The sequence below is a fragment of the Protobothrops mucrosquamatus genome, unplaced genomic scaffold, assembly GCF_001527695.2.
Source record: "Protobothrops mucrosquamatus isolate PMUCROS unplaced genomic scaffold, P.Mucros_1.0 scaffold125, whole genome shotgun sequence".
NCBI lineage: Eukaryota > Metazoa > Chordata > Lepidosauria > Squamata > Viperidae > Protobothrops > Protobothrops mucrosquamatus.
Window position 1 is genome coordinate 769,593 of NW_015386492.1, and position 24,119 is coordinate 793,711.

Sequence of the window (24,119 nt, forward strand, 5' to 3'; positions counted from 1 at the left end):
ACTGACAATGTAAAAATCTGTAGTTTCTAGTCCTGGCCATATAAGATTGCAATGGAAGCTTTCTTTTGGGGCACACACAAAACTAAAGAGGGACCTTGAGATACAAGAACTTTGTCTCATTCACATAAATTCAAGATTCTCCCCTTCCCATTCCTTGCAAAGATTCCAATCTTTCTAAAGATTAAAATTCAATCTTTCTCTCTGTATGTATTCAGGCACAGTAGGGAAACTACATAAAGAATACCCTATTTGCTTAAATTATTCAATTCATTACAGAAACTACCTTACATATACATGATTACTGTCCACAAGTTTCATCTAGAAGACATTTCTGTCTGTAATATATTGTGTTAAAGCCACTGTCTCTACTGAACCACAACATGTATTATTTTAATTTTGACCTTGAAACTGAGAGTTTATTTTACAGAAGCCCCCTTCCTCAATCAAAGGTATGGCAATCATTTTAGCCAGGCCCAAGACAGCATCAAGGTTACTGATTATTGGCAAATTATAATGTGTGTGCAGTCCACAATTCTGGTCTTTTCATCTGAAACACAACACAAACTAAAGATTCAACGGTGGGCATGGGGAGAAGAGTCCCCAACACTGGCATTTAGAGACATACCTGCCTCTGATACTGCAGGTAAATAATACAGCCAAGCTATCATGATTTGTAGCCATTTAGAAAAACATTTTTCTATTAATTTATTTCCCCTTTACAAATGTATACACTGATGCCAAGGCTCTGTCTTGTTACCAATATGCTGATTACGTTCCACACTTCACAAACCCAAACCTTCACATTTTGAGCTGCAATAATTCTTGGGATCTCTAACTCATACTTTGTCAAGTGTAAGAAAAGGGGTTTGTGCTAATGTGAATGCCTCAAGTCCATCCCTCATCTTGTCAAGTGTGAATAGGTAGACTACATGAACTTCACTCAACTGAACAAAATCCCAGGATTGTACCAGTAAATACGATCAAAACAGGTGTTGTGTGCAGCCAACCCATAACCCAAAAAGAATAGCATTTGATACTGACTGGCAAGAATGCTCAGAGGTAGAAACCACATTACAGGAGTTGAATTAAGCTGTTAAAAAAAAAAAAACCAGGAAGAGATTTTGATGGGAGAATCTGATTACTGCACTTTTCTTTGAGGAACAGAGAGGTTACCACACCATTTTCAAACTATATCTGGTGCTGCTCAATTTCTTTCTTTCCACTTGCATAAACTAAGAGGCTTTCCCATACAAACTTCCAGCTTCCTACTCAAGAATATATTCCTCCTACTCAACAACTACTTCATTTCAACAGCAGGTAAACCTTTTAAAGAATTAGGAAGATTCCATCTGTATGGAATCTTTGCAGTTTTCACAAATTATCCAGACCTACCAGCACCCACAAGGACAGCTTTAGTTTTCCAAAGACTGATTAAAAAACAAATAAACTAAAATAGTGTATTCTGATAGGAGAAGCCTTAAGGAAAGGAATAAAGATCTGGAGATTTCTTTGAGAGATAGAATTGCTTAGGAGCCATGGTGGTGCAGTGTTTTGAATGCAATATTGCAGGCTAATTCTGCTGACTGCCAGGGATTTGATCCTTACCGGCTAAAAGTTGACTCAGCCTTTCATCCTTCCGCGGACGGTAAAATGAGGACACAGATTGTTGGGGGCAATATATTGACTCTGTAAACCACTTAGAGAGCACTGTAAAGCACTGTAAAGCAGTATATAAATCTAAGTGCCATTGCTATTGGTTATTCTAGCCATTTAAACTCTAGTTTTGAAAATAGATGCTTCCTAAACCCTGTTGGAGCTTGCTAGGAAAGTGAGAACACTGTTTCATTTTTCCAGACTAAATCTGCAGAGAACTTATGTTCATAATATGAATATTACAGACTCTATATTTTTGTGTGTGTAGGAGATCCATGCAAGAGTTCTGAAATACATATACAGTACCATATTCTTCCTCATTCTACAGATATAGTTTGGGCCTGATATAATCTGTGATTCCTTGCCAAACTGGGTACTCTGGAATATATCAACCTTTTCCTTAGAATTCAGTAAATTGCTGAATTTTAGCCAAGGAGAATCATAAATTAACAGCAGCAGCAGAAAATAAATTTCATAAGAAATGAAAAATGTATTAACAGAAAACCAGTTTGAACTAAAAACTCACCTGTCCCTGTGGCTGTAGCTTCACTTCCTCTTGAGCAGAGGGCTTAGGCAGTGGGCCCACAGGTGCATTACAAGGATCCAACTGCTCTGTATTTTCTTTCACCTTCACATCTTCCAGGCTCAAGGAAGGGTTGGATACTAGTTCTTTATCATCCTGGTCAAGCAGATAGCGAAGGAGCTGATGGTCCTTTGAATCCTTCTTCTTCACAGCATCTGCTTCCAGCCTGTTGTCAGGGTTTCCTGGAGCCTGACTCTGTGGTGTAACAGCAGTAGCTGTACCACCAGGCATCCCATCTTTCTTATCGTGCTCCATGGACAGGGTGGCAATATCAGAAGGACTGCCCTCCTGGAGAAGCCGATGTAAGATCTTATGTCTCTCTGTGAGGGAACTGTGGGAGGAAGGGCATGCACTGCCCACAGGATTCCCAGAAGCTGGGGTCCCTGATGCACCCGTACAAGACAAGGGCTCTTTGCAACTGGTATCTGCATCGACATGCCGTAACTGCTCCTGGGCCGTGGAAGCCAAGAGCTGGACTAGTTTGTGGCTGGTAGCCTGCAAACACTTGCTGTCACCCTCTGAGAGTCTGTCACTGCCATGCAGCAAGCTAGAATCCAAGGGCTTGCTGTCATTGGAGCTGTTGTCAGAGTGGGCCATGCTGCAAAGAATGGACGACATCTCCTTGCTGTCTTTTGGCTCGGTTTTCACGGGTGGTATGTTCATTCTGCTGGGGGAGTTCTGATTGCTCAACTGACGCAGGACAGGAGGGGGTGTGGAATAGCCCATCGGAGGGCTAGGTCCTTCAGTCAATCCCTGCATGGAGTTTAATGGGGTTCCTGGATATGGCCTGTTGCTGACAGCGCTGCTGCCACCACAACTGCCCACCATGCCCACTGGGGAGTGTGTGGAAGGCATAGTGGGAGAGAAAGGGTTGCTTGGCATTCTGGGCCGATGCACAAGTCCAGGGCTTACTCGATGTCTTGGAGACATAAACTGTGGCGGGGTGACCCCAGGACTGTTCATTGGAGAGCTACTGATGTTTATAGAATGGGTACTATTCGGAGGACCAGCTTGTCCCTGGCTTAAGGCAACATTACCTCCCATCTGGCTTCCAGGTGGACATCCGTAATTGGGTTGGGTGGTCGCAGCATTGCTATTGCCATGCAAGCTGGATCCTGATGGGTGGTTTGTGTTGGCTGTTAACATGCTACCATTGGAGGGAGGGAGAGGCGTTGGCAGGGGTACACCCTGTCCTGGAGAAATGCTGGGGTTCAGCGAGGGACTGACACGGGGAAGAGGCATTGCAGGATTAGTGTTCTCTTGAGGCGACAGGGCACTGTGTTCTCTGAATCAAGATAAGAAAAAATGCAGTTGGTGGAAAAAGAAAATACAGACCCCCCCCCCACCCATGTTGAAAGAACTTGATTAGTTTATGCTGTGTCCTTTCAGAGGAGGGAGTGCAAAAATGCTGTATACCTGAGAAAGATTTTATTTATATACATAGACAGATAGAAATACATACATACTGTATGGTGTGTATGTATATGTATGTATGTATATGTATGTATACAGATACCCACACAGAGCTTACATACTCTGTGTGTGTGTGTGTGTGTGTGTATGTAGGAAGTATGTGTGGCTTCTTTTGAAGGATCAAATAAATGGCTACTATTATATACAGTATATCTTGTATAATTTTCTTTTATGCATGGGCCTAGCTACCATGAGAAATATTCCAAAAGGACTCTAATTCAGGAATCAAAAGCCCAAACATAAACCTCCCACTTATTCATTGTCCTGTTCCTCAAAAAGTGAAAGAAAGCCTTCAAAACATTCAGGTCTGGACGTCTATTCAGGATGGTATCAAAGCCAGAACTATTCTTGGTAGGTTTCATAGACATCCAAGTCCTCTCACCCTGCCAAAACTATTCATGTCAGCTTTGACTCCCAGCCATAAAATAATGGCCATTCTTTGATCTGTAACCTTCCATCCACAAACTGTAGCTCCCTCTCTATTAAATAACAAGCATCTGGATCCTGCTGTCCTTCAAATAGCTTTGGGAGTAGTAGTTATTTTTCAAGGATGTCAACTAGCTAGGTCAAATAATTGCATAAAAAGAAATTAGTATATCAAATTAGCAGCAGGTGAAGGCAATTAAGAACGCACCAATGTGTAAATTCATCTTAACAAAATAAAGGAAAATATGTAGCAAGTTGGAAAAGATTGGACTAATGAAGGAACTGGGCAGAAAAATGGCCTGGCAGATCTTAATCCTAGATCTGGAAGGTTTGTGTTATTTTTGTATACGTTTTTATACAAAACCTGTAATGGTTTGTGCTTGTACTTCTACAAGGTTTCTACAAGGTAATAACTTTTCCATATCAGAACCTGAAAGTAAAGCACTAAGAACGAATGCAGGAAATATTTCATGATTTGGACCTCCTTCTTATGCAATAATTTAAGAGGAAAGGCTGGCACAGAAACTCCCTTAAGGCAGGCAATGAACCTGAAAAAAACCTCCATGGCTGACTAGAAAGCAACAAGCAAGCAAAAATCACTGTTGAAATTTCATAAATTCAATTGGCTGTTCCTGTCAATGATTATCAGGAAGCCCAATGCGTGATCTTTCCCTTGTGGTTTTTCTGAGAAAACTGAAAGCAGCGAGTGCAGTAAGATATTCTTCAAGCCAGCTTTCCCAGAGATTTAACCAGAGGTACAGTCTAGCCAGTCTGTTCCCGATCACACAAACCAGATGTTTTCTTTTTCCTACAAAATCTATTCAGAGAGATAGGATGCCAGCACAGATCTACTGTCCTGCTAACACTTGGCCAAGTCATCACCCTGATGCAAAAGAAGTGGTGGTTCTTAGCATAACCGGGTGGCCTGCAGTCTCTAACGCTGTGGTGGCTGCTGCCTTGGCAGCCAACACTGCCTTCATCCTTGCCTTCTTTCTCCTGCAACTCCCTTCCAGCAGCTGCCATTGTGAGATCTGGCACAGTCTCTTCTGCAGCAAGCAGAGGCACTTTTCCCACTCTTCTTCTCAGAGTATTTCCCCTCCAGCTGCCATGATCACTGCCACTGGCCAGCTCCTCAGATGACAGGTCCCTCTTGCCACAGAAAGCCCAGAGACTGCCACTGCCAGCATCACCGTCTCCACTCAGGAGTGGTGCGGCCACTGCATTCTTTATCCAACTTTGAGTGATGAGATAGAAGAGAACCAGTTGTTGACTAATTTACACAATACCCCTAGATTCAGTATCCTTATCAGTTTTTCTTCTACTTAAAGGGATGCTAAGTCACTCTCAAAACTTGTTCATACACTGCAACCTCTCAGATAGGGGAGAGTTGAAAAAGGGTTCATAGATGTGGCTTCCTTAGGTACTTCCACCTATTTTTTTTAGGCTGAGCGTGTTCTAGACAAAAGTTTTTGTTTGTAATTATCTAGCTTTTGTTATCCAATTTATAGGGACTCTATACATCATCATCTTTCATTTGGGTTAGGGTTTGCATTCACACAGATATTAAGGAGGAAAGGACAGAATAGGCACACAATATCTTTTCACTGTTGATGTTTGCAGCCTTCCATGTTCTAAAGACATACATGTATATATACCAAAGACTGCTTATCAAAATGTAGCTATGTAGAATAAACATACTGTAAGTTCTGCTGGCAGGTTTTCTTCACTTTGGACAACTTTGCAATTTGTTTCTGTTCTGCCTTACATGCTGCTAGTTTGAATGTGTTGCAAAAGAAGCAACAACTTGTTTGGACAGGCTATTTCATGACGTATTCCTCAATGCATTCTCTTGCTATGTAACCAAAGTATCCCCCTTCCCCCACTTCCAATGGGAAAGAGAAGTAAACTAAGAAAGTATTACTTAAGCTTGAGAGAAGAGGAAGGGAGAGAGAGAAGATGCCAAAGAAAGATTCAGCATCTGCTTCTTTCCATTACTCTTTGAAGACATGGTTCTGTTGAGATTAGATAATACTGATTAAGACATCTTTGCCCTGTCCAGTGAAGCTGCTAGCTAATGCATCCTCTCAAGGTCCAGACTCAAACCAGCTTCAAGAGGCAGAAAGCCAAAAAAGAAAAAGAAAAAGCTTGGTATTTTTTCCTTCATTTGTACTTCTAATATCCTTGCAACATACAGAGAAGGCAGCTCAGTCTGCAGATTACATAGCACAAGAACCCTTTGCTACCACCACTCTTTCCATCCTGTGGTAAATATGTTATTTCTTGTTAAGGGATATATGAGAGAACCATGACATGCAAAGAGACATACTGTATCAACTAGTACAGGGGTCTTCAAACTTGGCCCTTTTATGACTTGTGGACTTCAACTCCCAGGATTCCTCAGCCAGGCAATGCTGGCTGAGGAATTCTGGGAGTTGAAGTCCACAAGTCATAAAAGGGCCAAATTTAAAGACCCCTGAACTAGTACAATCAGTGTGACACATTTAAAAATGCAGTCTGTATATATGTTGAATTGTACTCTTACATAGGAAGAGACGAATCCTTCCCAAAGAAGCTTGCTGTCTATGAAAGATGGGTGGAGAGAAAAATAGAGGCAATGGCACCCAGTGAACCCTGGGAATTTTCAGGACTTACCTTTCAATTATATGAATGCCCATGATGAAGGGGTGCATTTCTGGACTTTGAGGGCAGCAAAGTTTGCACTTGGTATGAGCACTCAGTACAGTCCCATCACTAAGTGTGAATCGGTAGGATGGACTGAAGGCCGTGCCCCGTGTCATCACTGAACAGAAACAGAAAGAGAAGGGGGAGAAAAGAAAAGGTATCTTAAGGATTAGGATGATTTGTCTTCTTGTTGCTAGCAATATTAGTGAAGTAGCAGGTGTAGGCAGTCCACAAGCAATGTACATACCACATGCACCTCTGATGCAACCCCTGGAACACATCAAAACCATATCTCAAAAATTCAACAGCAAATTCCCAATTGATAGCAATATCATTTAGGTTTTTAAAAAAAGAAGCATGGCTTTAGCTTTCAATAGAGTCAATATACTTTAAAAAAAAAAAGAAGCACCTTAAACATTGCATGTACCTTCTAGATTGCAGGAAGCAAGTAACAGTGTGCTGCCTTGCAGGGTTCTCTCTTAGAGATCCTATCTTGCAAAGAATAGTGTGAGCATGCTGGAATAAAGATGGTCTTTAGTCACACTTGTAGCATGCTAAGCCAAAATGTGCGCAGACTGACCAGTACTGTCCTTGCTATTAGCAGGGACTGCTGCATGGGACACAGAGAAATTTAAGATATGTAAATGCTGATAAAAAGGATCATAAGATGTCTGTAAGAGGATTAAATGTTTGGAGAAAGACGTGAAAATGGTTGTGCATAAGGATCATGTTTCCTACTGTGTGTTACAGAGAAGTGAGAGATGTATCAGAAGAAACGTAAATGTTGAACATTAGGAGTATGATACTTGAAAGGATGTAAAAGTTTGTGTGGTAAAACAAGAGAGAGGCTCAAAGATGAATGAGTGTTCAATGAATGTGGTTAGAATACAAAAGTGAACGACCAATATTGAAGTAAATTAAGATTTTTGATCACATAAAGAAAAGTAATGAGGAATCAGTAGTAAACAAATATATGAAGAATGTATAAGTTGAGGGGAAGGGGAAAATGACAAAAGCCATGGTTTGAAAGAGTTTAGGAGATTCTTTAAAAAGGGTATAAAGTACAAAGGCATGTTCTGAAGCAATATATGAATGAAGAATGGTGTGCCAAGAGAGAAATGTGTGAAGAAGAACAGTAAATAGTTTGGGTATAAACTAGATATAGTTATATTAGTTTTTCTGTCCTTATCTCATGCCTTTAGTTTATTTGGTATACTACTTCTCACTTCTTCTATGCTCTCTGCCTAACACTGGTTACCCCAAAAGAAAACAGTAGGATGGGTATGTACCTATGTATGTATGCAAAAACTTTCAAGCCCTGAAAAATCTGAAAGCAATGGGCTGAAAAGTCCAACCCTGCCCTCCAATGATCTTGTTGCATCACCAGCATGCAATGTGCAGCCCTCAGCGGCCTAAAAAAAGAAGAAAAAGTGCATTTCGCTGCTACATATTGAAGGATTTTCTCTTCTGCTATATAAAGCTTAACTACAGCTTACTATTTTATGAGTCCTTGTATTACAATTCTGAGCTTCCTGAATTTCACTCCCATTTTATAAATGGGGAATTGAAGCAGTACTTTTCAAGTTGAACAGGAATTTGAATGCAAATGCCATAGAATTCCTTATTGGCCAAGTGTGATTGGACACACAAGGATTTTGTCTCTGGTGTACACTCAGAGCTTATGCACCAGAGACAAATTCCTTGGGTGTGTGTGTCCAATCACAATTCAATTCAATTCAATTCAGTTCAGTTCAGTTCAGTTCAGTTCTACTCTACTCTACTCTACTCTACTCTACTCTACTCTACTCTACTCTACTCCTAGTGGAACAAAGACTGACTTTTAAAGCCATGTTTCCCAAGGATATAAAAGCAGGAGGAAGAGGGGAAAAAACAAAATGTGAACAAGCATCTCTAGAAGTAAAGGGAGGTTTTAATTTTTCTCCCTCCAAAATTTCTGGGTGCATGTATCTTTAAACAACCTTCACCCAGTTTATGTAGTCTAGTCGGGTTCACCGTCACCCCAAGATTACTGTAGTACCAACCCCCTCTCCCCAAAGTTGCCCAGCCCTGCTTTAGTGAGAAATCATCAACCATCTCCATCTGAAAGTCTTATGGAAATTAACATGTCAAAAACCTCCTGGGATTTTCATAAACAATTTAATCCTTTTAGCAGAGAAATAATTCTTTCAGCCCCAGCTTGTAAGGAGATACAATTTTACTGATCCAAGTTTCAAGGGTGTTGTAAAATGATAAACATCTTTACACTTTACATTAGCACTTAGGAAAATTACCAATATAAAAGCCAAGAATGCTCATCACCTACTGACATTTTATCTCAAATTTTCTGGGGAGGCTATGCCTGCCCCATTCTCTTCTGTCAAGCTGATGTTTGAGAATTGTTAGACAGGATTTCCCCAAAGGAGCTTTACTGGCTGATTGGGAGTCAGAAACTATCTTCCCTGCCCTAATCCAAGATTCAGACTAGCATACCTCAAGTCTGCATAAAAAGATGCAAGATGCAGAGATTTTGGAATATTTCTGTCCCCTTTGGGACCAATGAAGCAGCCTTTTTGCTTTAGTTGTCACTTCCTCAAAAAAAAAAAAAAGCCTTTGAGTTAGCACACCACCCCTGAGCTGAGTGGCCTTGTAGACCAGATTGCTCTAAGAATGTAAAGAGGTAGCTTAGTATGGTTCAGAGGAATTCTACTGACCATATTAGTCATCTTTCCTGCCTGGATGGAGAGACCACTGTCACTACACAGCCATTTCCTTTGTTAGCATTATGTGCAGTCTTCATTTTTAAAAAAAATGTATTTTCACTCTGAAAAGACCTCATCCAGCAAACATGAAGGTGTGTTCAAACACAGAAGCCTTCTTACCTTCCTGAAATAGCTGCTTGGCATAAGACGGCTCCCTGCCCTGAGGCTGGAAGAAAGCATAGATGCATTTTCTCACTAAATCCTCCCAGCCAGTCCGCCCTGCTGCTCTCAGGGAACTGGTGTCAATGGAGATGATTTTACCTGTGTGGAGTGGAATGAAAACAAAGACATTAAACCTAGGAATCTCAAGCAGAGCAAGTAAAAGCACATATTCAATATATATTGCACCTTCTACACCTGTCCATTAGCTGTAAACTGCACTCAGCTCCTCAGCCTTCTATTTATGTTTTAACTGTTAATTTTTCATTATTTAAAAATTGTTTATGCTGTCTTGAATGCTCTTTTTAGAGGTTTAAAAGGTACACAAGCCTAAATAAACAAGGCAGATAACATGAAACTGCCATTTATAACCTTATTTATGACTGCCACTTATGTAAATAGGTTTTCTTCTAATAAAACTATATGTGAACTATCCAAATATCTCCTGCTCTCTTAAAAGATGTCTAGTACCTTTTATTATTTCTAAATTAGTTCTGCAAAACCTCTGAAATGCTATTTTTTCTCTCTTACACGTATGAAATCACCAACTATAACTCCTTTAATTCCTGGTCTGCAGCTGACAAGTCCAAATGGCAAAATCTACACATGTAGAACTAAACAGGCTTATATTTAACTATTATCACTTAAGAGTTCATTTGGGTTGAGGCGGCAGGTAAGTCACAAAAAATGCTGTTCTTATTTATTTATTCATCAGATTTATAAAGTGCACATCTCACTATCTAAGTGGCTGACATTCTTGCCTTTCCTACCTTTATAACTCACAATCGTATGCATTACAAAGGTGGCAAGGCTGACTTTTATTTAAGTGGATGGAAAAACAGTAGAGATATAAAATGAATAGTGTTAAAACGTTAAAGTTACTCAGTAACTTATTTCACATCCATACAGGGCTGCAGATTTGTCCAGATTTTTTTTTTAATGAAACTATAGAGCAGGGATTGGCAACCTAAAGCTGAAGTCCAGAAAATACCTTTGGATCCTTTTTTAAAATACTGCTACCAGCATTAGACACATTTTTCCCCATAATTTTGAGATGCTAATACATAAAAACAGTAATGTAAGCTGCAAAACTGGCTCAACATAGTTTAAAAAAAAAAAAAAGAACAAGAGAATCCCAAGCACAAGGGGGGGGGGGAAGCCTGCTTTTTTCATTATTGCTCATCTCCATATCTCAATAAATGTTGAGAGGAGCTCCAGGCATTAAAAGGAACAACCAAGAGGTTTCCATGGAATCTTCTCTATTTTGGAGACCAAGATGGCCAAACAAGTGGATCTTTCAATTATACCAAAACTGTAGTCTGACAAAATACTCTATGATTTCCAAAGCCTTGTAGAAGCAATTATCTACTTATTTTTCTGAAAGACACCTGTAGTATCTTGCTTGGTCATGAAAGATTCTGATGTGGCAGGAGCTGTAGGTCGAGGTAATCTTCGTGCAATGCATATTAGGCAGGACTGCAAATCTGTTATGAATAGAACCAAAAAACAAAAGATTGAAGGTTACTGATTTAAATTCCCATGCCACCTCTTTTCATTTTCATTTACTGCTTCCACATTGTCTCCTCCCTTCTCATATCTTACATGGTACTTTGCTTCCTTCCTTCATCTTCTATACATTGTATGTGCAAAGAGACTATGTAAAAGAGGAATGCCTTTACTAAAGATATCACAGGTTCTCCTTAAACTTACTTATAATGAGGAATGCAGCTTTTTTGTTTCTTTAGCTCACTCAAAATGGAATAATGAGGCAGCGGTTCAATCTGGGCTTTAGGGTGAGCAACAAAAGCAAGCTCTGAGCAAATAAACTAGGGCAATTGCAGCATTAGGGAGGAGGTCTGGGCGGGGGGGATGACTGGAGAAGGGATAAGAGAATGCAAGAGAAAGAAAGGCCTCACAAAAGGGAAGCTGACGGGATGGGCTTCTCTCATTTCAGGGATAGGATAAGACTGCAACAACCCAACTGAATTGCTTATCTGTTTTCATTTGGTGAAGAATGAAAATAGCCCCCCTGCAACCACAGTTTAGGAATCATCACTGGAGCCATGACTAAACTAAGCCTTTTTCCCTCCTTCATTTTGCATGAGCAGCAGCATTGTTGACTTGAATTCTTCACAGTAACAAGATCCTATAAACCAACGTCCCTCTAAAGTGAAATCCTTCAGATGTATTGGGCTGGAATTCCCACCACCCTGCACAGATATTGGCAGTCTTCACTGGGGAAGAGGGAATGACAGTCCAATATATCTGGAGGGTGCCAACTTGGGAAAGGTTAAAAATCTGCTTGCAAGAGAAAAGGACTGGCATACTCCCATGTGTATGCGTGTGTTCGTTCCACACTGTTTGGGAGAATTAATTTTAAGGCCATTTGGATCTGGCAACATTGCAAAATAAAAGGCAGTTGCGGAAGCCAAGAATTATCAGCTCTAGGCAAAGTATGTGCTCATAAACCCCTCTGTGATTTATTTCTTCTAGTCATGATCTCCTGTGAAAGCTGCAATGGATTAATTCAGCTAATGCACTGGAACGAAATGGCCATTACGGAGGAATAAGCCTGAAGTGTTTTGCTGGAAAGTCTTGTTGGCATGATGCGTCTGAGGAACAGTACAGATCAAGATCAAGATCCCAAATCTGAATCCATGTTGACTAAATTATGCATTTGGAATCCAGGAAGATGCCCACCCAGCACAATGGTGGGGGATTTCAGTAACCACAATATAGGTATGTATTCCTGGAAACAACTACAGATCACTCAGGGTTAATCAGAGGAGACAAGCTTGTTACTGGAAAATAATCAGGAGAACACTCCAGCTTCACTGATTAGATAAATGAAGGGTATCATTAACCTACCTCCCTTTCCTCTGTTTTAACTTTCAACTGAGATATCACTTTACTCAATTCATTTTGTGGAGAGTGACTTCATCATCAGAGTGCTGCTGTTAAAATTTCAGAATTCTAGTTTATTATTGCATTAACATTACAGACTTGGGAATATCAAAAAATTGTACAATGTCAGAACCCACCTAAGAGGCAGGACATCTGAATATGTCATGAGTACTACAGTATATATCTACCTATTCATTCTGACTTTGGCTGATTTCTTTCTAATAAGATACTTAACATAATCCAATAGCATGTTGCAGTACTACTGAAACCAAAAACAATCATGTCTGAACAATGCCAATGATTGTAATAGTCTTAGACCAAACCCCTAATAGCTTTAATGATGGAAATTAGTTTCTTTTGCACTAAGCTCTGAAGGATTATGTTTTAGCATCTTTAGCAAGGTGGTTCAAAGAGTCCTACATTTTTATTTTTATGCAATTGATTACATACTCTGCCAGGATTGGACATATGGAGATATAACTTCTAATCTTTCCCATCCAAAGAGTGATGCAAATGCAGCAGAGTGGTGTGAATGTAAATAACAAGAAGGAGCAGGGCTGCAATGGGCCTTTTGGAAACCTTTCCTTTCCCATGAGGATTAAAGTTGCTCATCAGTTGAGTGTGAAATTTGGAGGGTATGCAGTATAGTAAAATCTGTGGGTTTTACATGCTGAGTTACAGATATCACAAATCCTACTCTTAGTAAGCAGGAAATGCTGCAGAGAGTATGGGCTTTTACGGAGTTGCAATCCCCTTGCAATAAAAGTCTTATGGAAGGACAGCAGGAAATAATCTGTGGCTTTTCCCGGTCTCCCCCCAAAACCCGATGCATCATGAACTAGCGTTCTTCCACCTCCAGATCTAGCAGTCTTTGTTTTTACCTTCACCTTCTTCTTTGATCAGTTTTGGCTGAGACACAGTGAAGCACTGCATAACCTCGTAACGCTGGCGGGCCTCTTGATTCTCTGCACCTGGCTCATCTGGGGGACGGATCAGCATCCTGCAGTTGAAGGTATGGCTGTTGCGTCGGGTAGATTCTTGGGGCCAAGGGACTCCATTAACTGGGATAGAACAAAAAACACTCCTTGAAGGGCTTTGAAAAAGTGAATGTGCAGAAACTGGAATTTGGAAAATGAGATTACTACAACTCTGCCCAATCACCAATAAGTATAAGAAACTATTATAATGATTCAAAGCCACAAGCTTTCTATTGTTTATTTATGGTATAAACCATGTACCATTATTTATACCACTATTACCTACTCTAGATACTCTGACATGCACTCAGATGGCAAGGACCAGGAAGTAAGTGTGGAAAAACCTCTGACCACAGCAAACGCTCCTCTTTTGTTCTCTATGCAAAAATTTCTTGTGTTCTGTTCTCACTATGACTACTAGTGCAGCACCCTTTATCCTGCAGAGGAAATGCAGTAAAGGCCCAAAAGATCCATTCGCTACTTCCCCCTTTCCTTCTCAAAGAGGACAAGCTCGTCCCCATGTTCTCTTTACTCCTTCCACCATCTCTAAGAACATTTATGGCAGCAATCAGGAACCATCCACCCCATGACCTATTTCTCCTTCTTTCTGTGATCCTTGCTATCCTCTAAAGAGGAAGAATCCAGGGGAATTTTTTTTACAGTAGGTGAAAAGTGCAGTGGTGACTCTACTTCTCCTTCCTTGATTGAAAAAAATCCCCATAATTGATTAATAAATGGTAATGAATAGCTGAAAAGTTGAAAAATAAATATGCTGAGCCACTACAGTTTTAACTGAACTATTTTGCATAAATAATATCTCTCCAAAAATTGCAGCTAAAAAAATCACCCCAGGTGATATCACGGTTTCACCAGGAGGATCACAGACTGATTCTTTGGGTGGGGGTGGTGAAGAAACATGTCTCCAGCCACAAACATTACTCTTGGTCAAGTAGCTATACATGACCAAATCCTTTTATTGACTTGAAAACATATACATGCAAAGGATATATTAGACTCGCAGAATGATGGTACTTCTGACATTTTCTGCTATGGTTACCTCTCATATTTGCATTCAGCATAGCAGTTTCCTTGGCAACCATATTCACAAATTTAAAAAAAATCCATGTTCAGTGTGAATAAGGAACACCTTGCACAATTTTCTCAGAAAGTACTAGAAAAACACAAGTTTTTAATTTGTCTATAGAAAACTGGCTGAGCTATATGTGAGTGTGAGAATATGATTTAATGCAACAGTAACATTTCACAAAACACTGAACTCTATCCATGCATAAGTGTACACTGTAGTAAGCTAAAATCAATTAAGACCTGATTAAGTGAAATATTGATTTAAACCTACCTTATATTAAATTAGCTTAAGTCAATTTTATATTGACTGAAGCAAATTTGATACCAGCCACACTGAAATCAATATTAAAATGGTCTATGCTAGACCATTTTAAAATTGCAGCATATGTTAAAGGGTGCATCTGATTGTTTACTTAAAATCTAAAGCAAACTCCAGCAATTTGACATTTAGATAGCCAGTATGATGTAGCACTGAAACACTGATAGACCCAGATTCAAGTCCCACCTCAGCCATGGAATTTGCCTGGGTGACTGATTTTCTCACCTCTATCTACCTCATTGGGTTTTTGTTGTGAAATAAAATAAAGGGGTACCTCATGTAAACCGCCTTGGATTCCTGGATAAGAATGGGAAATAAAGCTAATAAAGTTTAAAGCTAATGGATGAAGGTAAATAATCTTTAAATCCTGCAGAGCTGTGCACTTTAATGGGAAAATGGTGCAAGTAAGATCCATCTTGGGCATCCTCTTCCCCAGCAAAATGTACTTGGTATATATGATTGTGCATATGCAGGTATGACATATTATTAGGTGATACATGTGAACATGGGCCAAAAAAAATGTCCATCTCTGACTCAGATCTTATCCAACTATATGGACATGCAAGGATCCGAGATTGCAATCTTCCTGTCACTGTGAAATTCAACCAAAAAAGAAAGGTAGCTATAGAAAGAAAAAAGAGAGCAGAACACTAAAACACATTTATAATTTTAAAAGGATTCTTCTTCAAGGGCTATTTCGTCTTCCAAAAGACTCAAAGAAGAGCATCGTTCAAATTTTCACTCTTGCACATCCCTGCTTGTGTATTAGCCTTTTTTGACGACACTTTTCTAGATAGGGGACTCTTGTAGATTTTGAACTTATTGCATTTGGTACTTGCTTCAGGTACCATTAAGGTTGCACAGGCATGTCTCTTAAATTTGTGTCAGTGAGCATACACATATACATGTATGTTTCATGGATGCACACATGCAAGAATATGTGCATGATCAAGTAGGACTGTAGCAAATAAAGGGTTCCAGAGTATAAGACAAGAAATCTGTATTGCTACTTTACTCTCATTTTCTACCTATATTTTGAACCTTCAAAGAAGACCTGCAGAGTGGGTAATACAATAAGAGTTTGGAATTTCTATCTCTCTGGCTTTCTATATTCATATAAAATCATTGCTGACCTTCACTTGTTTTCCATAAAGTGCTCAGTGTGTTATTAATGGTTTCTCTTTCCCTCCATGAAAGTGTAACGTGCACCTTTGCAGCTTCAGCAGACTATTGCATTGACCCAATAAGGCAGTTGTAAGAACTATGAGAGTTTACTGAATTAGTGACTTGTCAACTAATAAAGCTTTAGCTAATAGGCCATAACTTTGATAAACAGAACCTTGTTAAGCAAGAGAGGTTTTATCATCAAGTTGATTAAACAGCAGCAAACAGTTGACCTTCGATGAAGAAAACATTGATTTGTAAGCAGCCAGTAACCTCTCTGACTGAATCAGGCTATGTACTAAATGTGCCACATTAATGATGAGCTGACCAGAGAGTATCTTTGTGCCTCCAGTCACTGGTTTAGTCTGCTGGCTAAGCTGACACTCAGTAAGCAATTCACATTTTTAGCTCTCTAGCCTTCAGACTGGCAAAAAAAAAGGTTTCTGGTTGAGTAGTCAACTGAAGTTCTTATTGAGAATTACATAATGATGCTTGTGAGTTAGCATATTATTCAAAAATCAGCTTAAGTGCAGAATGAATGATATGCATTTGGAATGGCATGTCACCAGCAAAATTAAATTGGATCTTGTTTGCAAAACAGAGCTGCCTCCTAATCTCCTAACCACCTGCTAGTGCTCCTGAGTGCAGCTTGCATCTACTCAACTCTTGCACATTCTGAGAAACATTCAACATATTAAGCTAAAGCCTTGAAGAAATCAAACACTTAAAAATGTATTGTATGAAGTGGCTTCATGAATCTGATGTGTAAAGAAAAGAATAACATGGTCATTTTGTTCTAGGCCATCTATTATCACTTCTTTAAGCTAAAAAGCTTAACCTATTGTTTTTCTTCACAAATATTACCAAAGAATATCAGTCAGAACTCTAGATAAAGAAGCAGATTTAGGATACCTGGAATTTTCATCAGTTACCCTTTTACATCATGATTTTTAATATATTTCTTATATTCTGGTAAAAATGTTTCTAGGTTAACTATTGTGGTCTTAGAGAATCTTAGTTTTCCCTGTACATTTACTTCATATACTATCTAGAAAAGTTATCCTAGTATCCTGACATGAATTTATATTGAAATTATACAAATGTGTTTCTTTGATTCAGCAGCAGTTTTGCAAAGAGAACGAGAGAAGACCAAGAAATACATACTGCTCACCTAGTGACTTAGGTAGCAAATTCTTCACAAATTCAGCATGATCTCCCACATGCAAGATACTGTAGACACTGGTGTTCATAAGCTCCTCTTGGTTATAGCCTAAGTAGCTGGTCACATTCTCAGACACAAACACAATCCGTCCTTCACGATTCACAACAAAGAAAAAGCCATCCAGTGCCTGCAGGGGTCAAAACAATGACAAAGGGCATTAAGAAAGGCGTTTCTATCTTTACAGGTCTTTAGAACAATGAAGAGCTGACAATTGGGGTTATAGAGTAGATGATCAGGGCACTATCATGGGAAAAGTATCAGAAATATACAAGTAACAATGATAAATAGGGCAGGAGTCATGCTTAATTCATATAATCAACTTATAAAAATTACTGATGTCTAGGCATATGTGGACAAATGCATATCACTTTAGTCGAACCCTGCATGAACAGTAGTAACACATCCACTTCATGTACTTACAGACCATTCTAACAAGTGTTTTCAGATGAAGAAGTCTGGATTTTTAGATTACATTACAATCAAATCTGCCAAACTTCATAATTGGCTCTCCCCCTACCACTTTCTTTGTGCTGCTCTTTGCTGCCTAAGGTGACTCTGCCAGAGCATCTTGCCTGACCAGCATGTTTTCTTACAATGCTTATATAAAGAAAGGAAATAATTGTTAGCATTGATGCTCCAGGATTAGCCACCGGATTGCACAGGTGACAACTCCCACTGTGGGTGATAATTTATCCCATAATTTATCCCATAATTTATCTCATAATTTGACTAACATTTGTCTTCCTATTATCAATCCTTTTGGTAATGATTATGCACATTTTAGATTTCAAGCCGAGGCTTTTCTTCTTTTTGTAGAAGGCCAACTTGAGAGAGAAAATCTGTTCTTCAGACATTTAAAACCAGAAGGATCTCAATGGGGCTGGCCTAAAAAAGAGTTCCCCAACCTTTTTGGCTTTGGGACCTGGCTGGGGGGGGGAAGAGAGGAGATGGTTCCATGCTAGCAGTGGGAAAACGCACATGCACAGATCCATTTGCGCAAGCGACAGGTGTTCACTTGCTGCTTCCACAGCCTGGTTCTGAACGGCTCAAAGCCCGGTAATGGACTGCAGCCCAGGGGCTGGGGACCCCTGGCCCTAAAATATTCTTATAATGAGATAAAATGCTCAAAGGACACAGCCCTTGCTGATTAGGAGGGGCACCTTTGAATTCATAAGAATGAAAGAAACAGTGGGATTGCTGCAGAAGTGGGACAAAGTAAAGTAGAATCTAACACAAGGCATGGCAGATTTCTGATTGCTGTATTCTTTCTAAACAGGATGGAGTGACTTCCCTTTGGTATAGTTGAGGGATGCCCAAGTGCTGCCTAAGTCATACAGGATTGATGATGGCTTGGACTGCCCCTTCATAATTCAAAACAATATATGCCCAGACCTAACCACAAACTTGGACATTTCTGTCAGCATTTGTTTCCCTTTCTAGTATTGCTTTTGCTAGGGAGACATAATTTATCTGGCTCTGCACTCTTTATTTTGTACTGGAAGAGTGGTTCCTTCTATATTAGCGTCTGGAAACAGGAAGTAATTTCAAACCAAGCCAATCCACTCTCCACCACCTCCCCCCCCCAACAAAATTAGCCCATGGCTTGCAGTTTCACTGAGACACAGTTGTCTGTTGCTAAGCAACAAGAGGCTTCTGCATTACGTGCTTTTGAATGGAAAGTGCAGCTCACAGGTTCCTGTCTGAATTAAAATTCCGCCCCCTTTAATTTTCAGCTGTTTTAGCACACTAACAATCTCATCAAAACAATTAAATGTGATATGATTTTAAAAAGTATTTGGGAAAAAGAAAGGTGCATGAATAAATCATACAGGACACAGCAGATAAAGAAAAAAAGTGAATAAACAGTTGAAAACGGTATTGGATGTAAATCAGTCTTAGTTAACATAGTCCATCGGACACTTATCTAACATGAGACAAATCATAAATAATCTACTTCTAGATATTAGGAATGGGATTAATTTTGTTGTTAAATGTAAAAATTCAAACATGCATAGTACAAGTGATTGGTGAGTAGGGAATGTGGATTACAAGAAAGATCAAGATTAAAGAATCTCTGGGTTCTTCCAAGAGATGACTCCCCTTCTTTAATCTGATTTTTTCTCCCCAAACTTGTTAGCCCGAGGGTTTGTTGGTACATCGCATGCACCTCCTAGAAAGTGGCAAGTGGACAGAATGTGGTCTTACCTTTACCAGGAAATATGGCATTGGTATAACCGTGACTGCTAATTTAGCCTAAACATTCTCCATATTGTTAAAAAGTGTGAAAATGTCAAATGTGCAAAGCTATAATGGGCAGCAGAGGTCAATGAGCCATTCTAGTAATGACCTATTATTTATTTATTTATTAATACCACCCAATTCAAATGGCGTATAGAATTTTGAAACATGAAATATAAAAGTAATAAACTGTGTGAAGAGTATGACAGAATGAAAGTAAATAAAGAAAAATAGATACGTTGTGTGTCTGAAAAATTAGGAAACAGTGGAAGGGATATATCTGTTCAGAGTGAACGTGGCTTGAACTTGTGGAGCAGAGTTAATGAATACATGCACAGAAGGTAGCTTTATTTATGAATGAAAGGGATGAAAAGCATATCAGAAAATGTGCACTAATATCCTCTAGGCCGGGCACGGGTCCCCAACCTTTTGGCACCAGGGACCAGTTTCGTGGAGAGAGGTTTTTCCGCAGACCGGAGGATGCGTGGTTTTTGTGCTGCCTGCATCCCACGGATGGGGTTCTGCTTGTTTGTGTGGACCGGTTGCTGGCATGCCGTGACCTGGTGCTGGTCCACGGACCAGCAGTTGGGGATTCCTGGTCTAGGGTACTGTCAATGTACATGAAAACAGAAATTCATAGGTTAGTGATAGTTACATGTTATGCCCCAGGAAATGAGGGAAATGAAAGAAACAGATATGATTTTATTTTTGGTAAACTGCAACATTCTGAATGAACACAACATAGAAAAAGGATTATTCTACCAAGTGACATGAATGGATGAGGGAAATGAGATCCAGAGATATAGAAAAAAAATATTAGGATGTTTAGAGATCAAGAATGATTGAGAATGGTGATGAGAGACAATCTGCTTTGAAAGCTCTCCTTGTTTTGAAGCCAAACATTTTCCTTATATATAAAAGAGATTAAAAAACCACAATTAATTTTATTCTTTATGAAAAATGTTTGGGAGAATGAGTGAAAGGCACAAGATTGAAAGAGATGCTAAATGTGGGACAGAACAAAAGCAAAAAAAAAAAAAAGAACTGCAGGAAAAGAAGTAGAAGTCCTACAAGAGTCTTTGTGGCTTTTTCTCTCAGGGTGGCAGAAATGTTAGTAGTGGTTGCTTTGGAGACAGGTGGAAAGGAATCCCCCAGGGAAGGATTGGCTGTCCAGCTGGAATGGATTGAGCAGAGTCTGATGATTGGTTCCAGAACTGGAGAAGTTGCTACAGAGTTACTATGAGGAGTCATGGACAGCATGGCAGCTTTACTAATACTGGTAATCAGTAGGTTCTATGTGCCTTGAAGGGGGCAATGATCTGCCTCTCCTCAACAGTTCATCATTGGCTTCGGCAGTACTGGACGTTTGCCCAGTCTCCTTTTTGGGAAAGATTGGGAAAAAAATAGTAGTTTATAGGTTCAAAGGGCAATGGATTATCTGCCCATTACAATCAGGTTAAAGGCTGGGATACAGTACTGAGATATCACTAATCACGCTTCTGGATGGTCTCTACTGGCCACAGGATTGGTTTGATATATCCATCCTATCCCTCCTGTATCTATCAGTCGCTTTTGATATCATCATTCATGGTATCCTACAGGGCCAGATGAAGTGGTTGGGAGTGGGAGGCATGCTTTTTCAACAGCTCTCCACCTTCACTTTTGTGGGCTGCTGCTTTGTGGAGTGGTGGAGGGCTATTTAACATCTACATGAAAGTTGGGTGAGATCATCCACTGGCATGAAGTCAAGTATAATCAATCAAAGATACTGAGTTGTACATCGCTGTCCTGGGCCTTCCAAGTAATGCCATGGAAGTGTGCTCCCAGTGTTTATAGGCTGCACAGTTCTGGATGGGAAAGAACCGGCTTCAACTCAACCCTCAAGACTAAGTGGCTATGAGTTTTAAGTCTCCCTATATGTAGCAATTTGGCAATTTTACACTCCTCCAATCAGAGCTGGTAAGCAATACAGGGAGTCCTCCTGGTCCTAAGACCTCTATTCAAACAGCAGGTACCATCCTTTGCAGAAATATATCTTGTGTGCCAGTTGCACCCTGGTTGTCACCTTTAAAGACCTACATGGTCTTTAATACCACAAGATTAATTGTGGTACTGCCTATCCTCAACAGTTTCTGTCCATCCAGATTTGGTAGGAAGGGCATGCTCCAGATGCCCTTGGTGAAGCAATGTCTCAAAGATATGCCTTCTCTGCTGTGATACCTGCCTTATAGAACAGCCTCTCTCTAGAAATATGGATGGCTCCAACTTGTTGACTCTCAGAAAGGGTAAAGATATGGCTTTCTCCCTAAGGATTGAGATGGGAGTGACGATAGTAACATTGAGAAGTACATACTGTATACTGTAAAGTTTTGCTCTCTGGCCTATCATTGAAAAACTCTTGAATTAGAAAAAATATTTAACTTGATGATTTAGAGAAAGCTTCTGATAAAATGAGTAGGCTACAAGTTTTGAACATTGTGTGTTGTTGCTGAATATCATGGAAGTAAAACATTCAAAAGAATAAATGTTCAACTGTGAGTGAAGAGTAAAACAAGGATGCTTGATGTCTCCTTAGTTGTTTAATATTTTTATGGATAAAGGATAAGGAATGTTTGTAGATTTTAAAAGTGCATTCTTTGTGGAAGTACTTTTGTATGTAGCCAATTCCATGTTGATGGTTGAAAAAAAATGAATCAGACAAATGGTATGATGTAAGAAGGAACATGGATCTGAAAAGAAGCGTTATCAAAAGATAAAGTAGTTGTGTTAGTTAACAAAAATCAAATATGTAATTGTAAATTATAGCTAAATAAAAATATTAGACAAAATAATTAGATTTGCATAGAACACTTATTGAGGTTAGGAGAACAGATGGAAAAATTTTAAGACATGGAAACGCTGGTAGAAATGTGATAGGTAGGTTTAGTGGTCTGTTGCAAGGAATGAATGTTCATAAAAAGTAGTGAAAATAGTTGTACATAAGAATGTTTTTTGTCCAGGTTGTTATATGGAAAGGAGAGTTATATCTGCCAGAAGAAACATAATTGGTTGCAATGGGAACTGGGTGCTACAGTCATGTAGTGCTATATGAAATAGAGAAGTGAATAATCAATGAAAAAGAAATACTTTAAGGTAATCATAGGCAGAGAATGAACATGGATCAAAAATCCATTTGTGACCACTGGGTTAAGTGGATGCTGCAATAGTCGTTAAGTATCACTTTTTTCAGTGCTGTAGTAACTTCGACCAGCCACTAAATGAATTATTGTAAGTTGAGGACTACCTGTAATCCATTTCCCCAACATCTTTCTTTTAGCCTAATTAGTAATTAGTCCCAACACAAAAGTTCCACAATTTCTTATGCAAATACCTACTTTCTACTTTCCAGCAAAATTTAAAGGAAAACTCTATAAAAGTTGCATTAAAAATACTACGTGGAGCAGCTGTTTTCTTAAGCACATACCTCAAGAAGAAGAGGCCCCAGGGATTCCTTTTCAATCACTCCTTGGCTGCTGGATGAGATATCAGACTTCTGGACATCATCATCAGCTGTTTTTTCTACAATGTAGAAAAATACACTTTTTAAACAAAGAGAATTTACTTTCATTTTTGAGTACAACTTAGCCATTCCAGAAAAAGTCTGTAGAGAAAGCATAACAAATGTTTAAATCATGGTTGCCAATAAGGTCAGAGACTAGAAATATGCCAAGAAAAAAAGGGGAAAAGAAACCAGAGGGGCACTGTCTAGGACTGAGGGAAAAACAAGGGCATTCATTTAAAGTCAGAGACAGTCCTTGTTTAAAAAGAGAAACGGAAGATCCCCTTTTCTTTGAATTACTGAAGCAGGGTCAGTAATTAGGAAACTCATAAAAAATGGTCCACAAATAGGGAAGAGCAGGAGCCAGGAAGATCTTGGAACAACAGTTGGATTGAGGATGTTCTCACAAAGAGCCAACTGTTGAGCAGCATGAAAGTGAATCCAGCATTATTTCATTCCAATGATTTTTGGTCATGCTGAGGATCTGATTGACCATTTAGTAGGAATGGAAACTAATCTCCTCCACAGCATTCCCAGCCTTTTGAGCTGTGCTGAATTAACATTCCCATTATTCAATAGTCATGTGGTATGGCTGTTGGGAATTATAATCCAACCCATCTGGAGGGGGTCTCTGGTTGGATAATGTTCTTCTAAAGATAGCTTTCTCCTGCAGTATGTAATTTAGCTCAAAAGCAAGAACTCTCTGCAGGCAAAATCACATGCTGTAGGTTCTTTCTTCTAGTGCAGCGGTTCTCAACCTGTGGGTCGCGACCCCATTTGGGGTCGCACGACCATTTCACGGGGGTCGCCAAACCACTCCGTCCGCCATTTTTTTTTTGCCCTTTTCCTTAGCTGTGCTACTCCCTGTGCTTGGCGGCAGCCTGAATGCACGAACTTTACCAAATGTGCCCTGCAGGAGGCGTGTGAAGAGCGCAG

General features: G+C 39.6%; 1 protein-coding gene across 1 annotated transcript in view; it reads right to left on the reverse strand.

The window, feature by feature from the left end:
* The window catches only part of NCOA1 (nuclear receptor coactivator 1), a 98,469-nt gene that overhangs the window by 38,298 nt on the left and 36,052 nt on the right, over positions 1-24,119 (reverse strand). Inside the window, exons 3-9 of the mRNA XM_015812979.1 lie at positions 23,109-23,203; positions 17,357-17,534; positions 13,521-13,700; positions 11,124-11,219; positions 9,697-9,837; positions 6,788-6,935; positions 2,180-3,521 (exon numbers count right to left, since the gene is read on the reverse strand). Coding sequence (XP_015668465.1) covers positions 2,180-3,521; positions 6,788-6,935; positions 9,697-9,837; positions 11,124-11,219; positions 13,521-13,700; positions 17,357-17,534; positions 23,109-23,203 — 2,180 coding nt within the window. The remainder of the gene's footprint in view (positions 1-2,179; positions 3,522-6,787; positions 6,936-9,696; positions 9,838-11,123; positions 11,220-13,520; positions 13,701-17,356; positions 17,535-23,108; positions 23,204-24,119) is intronic.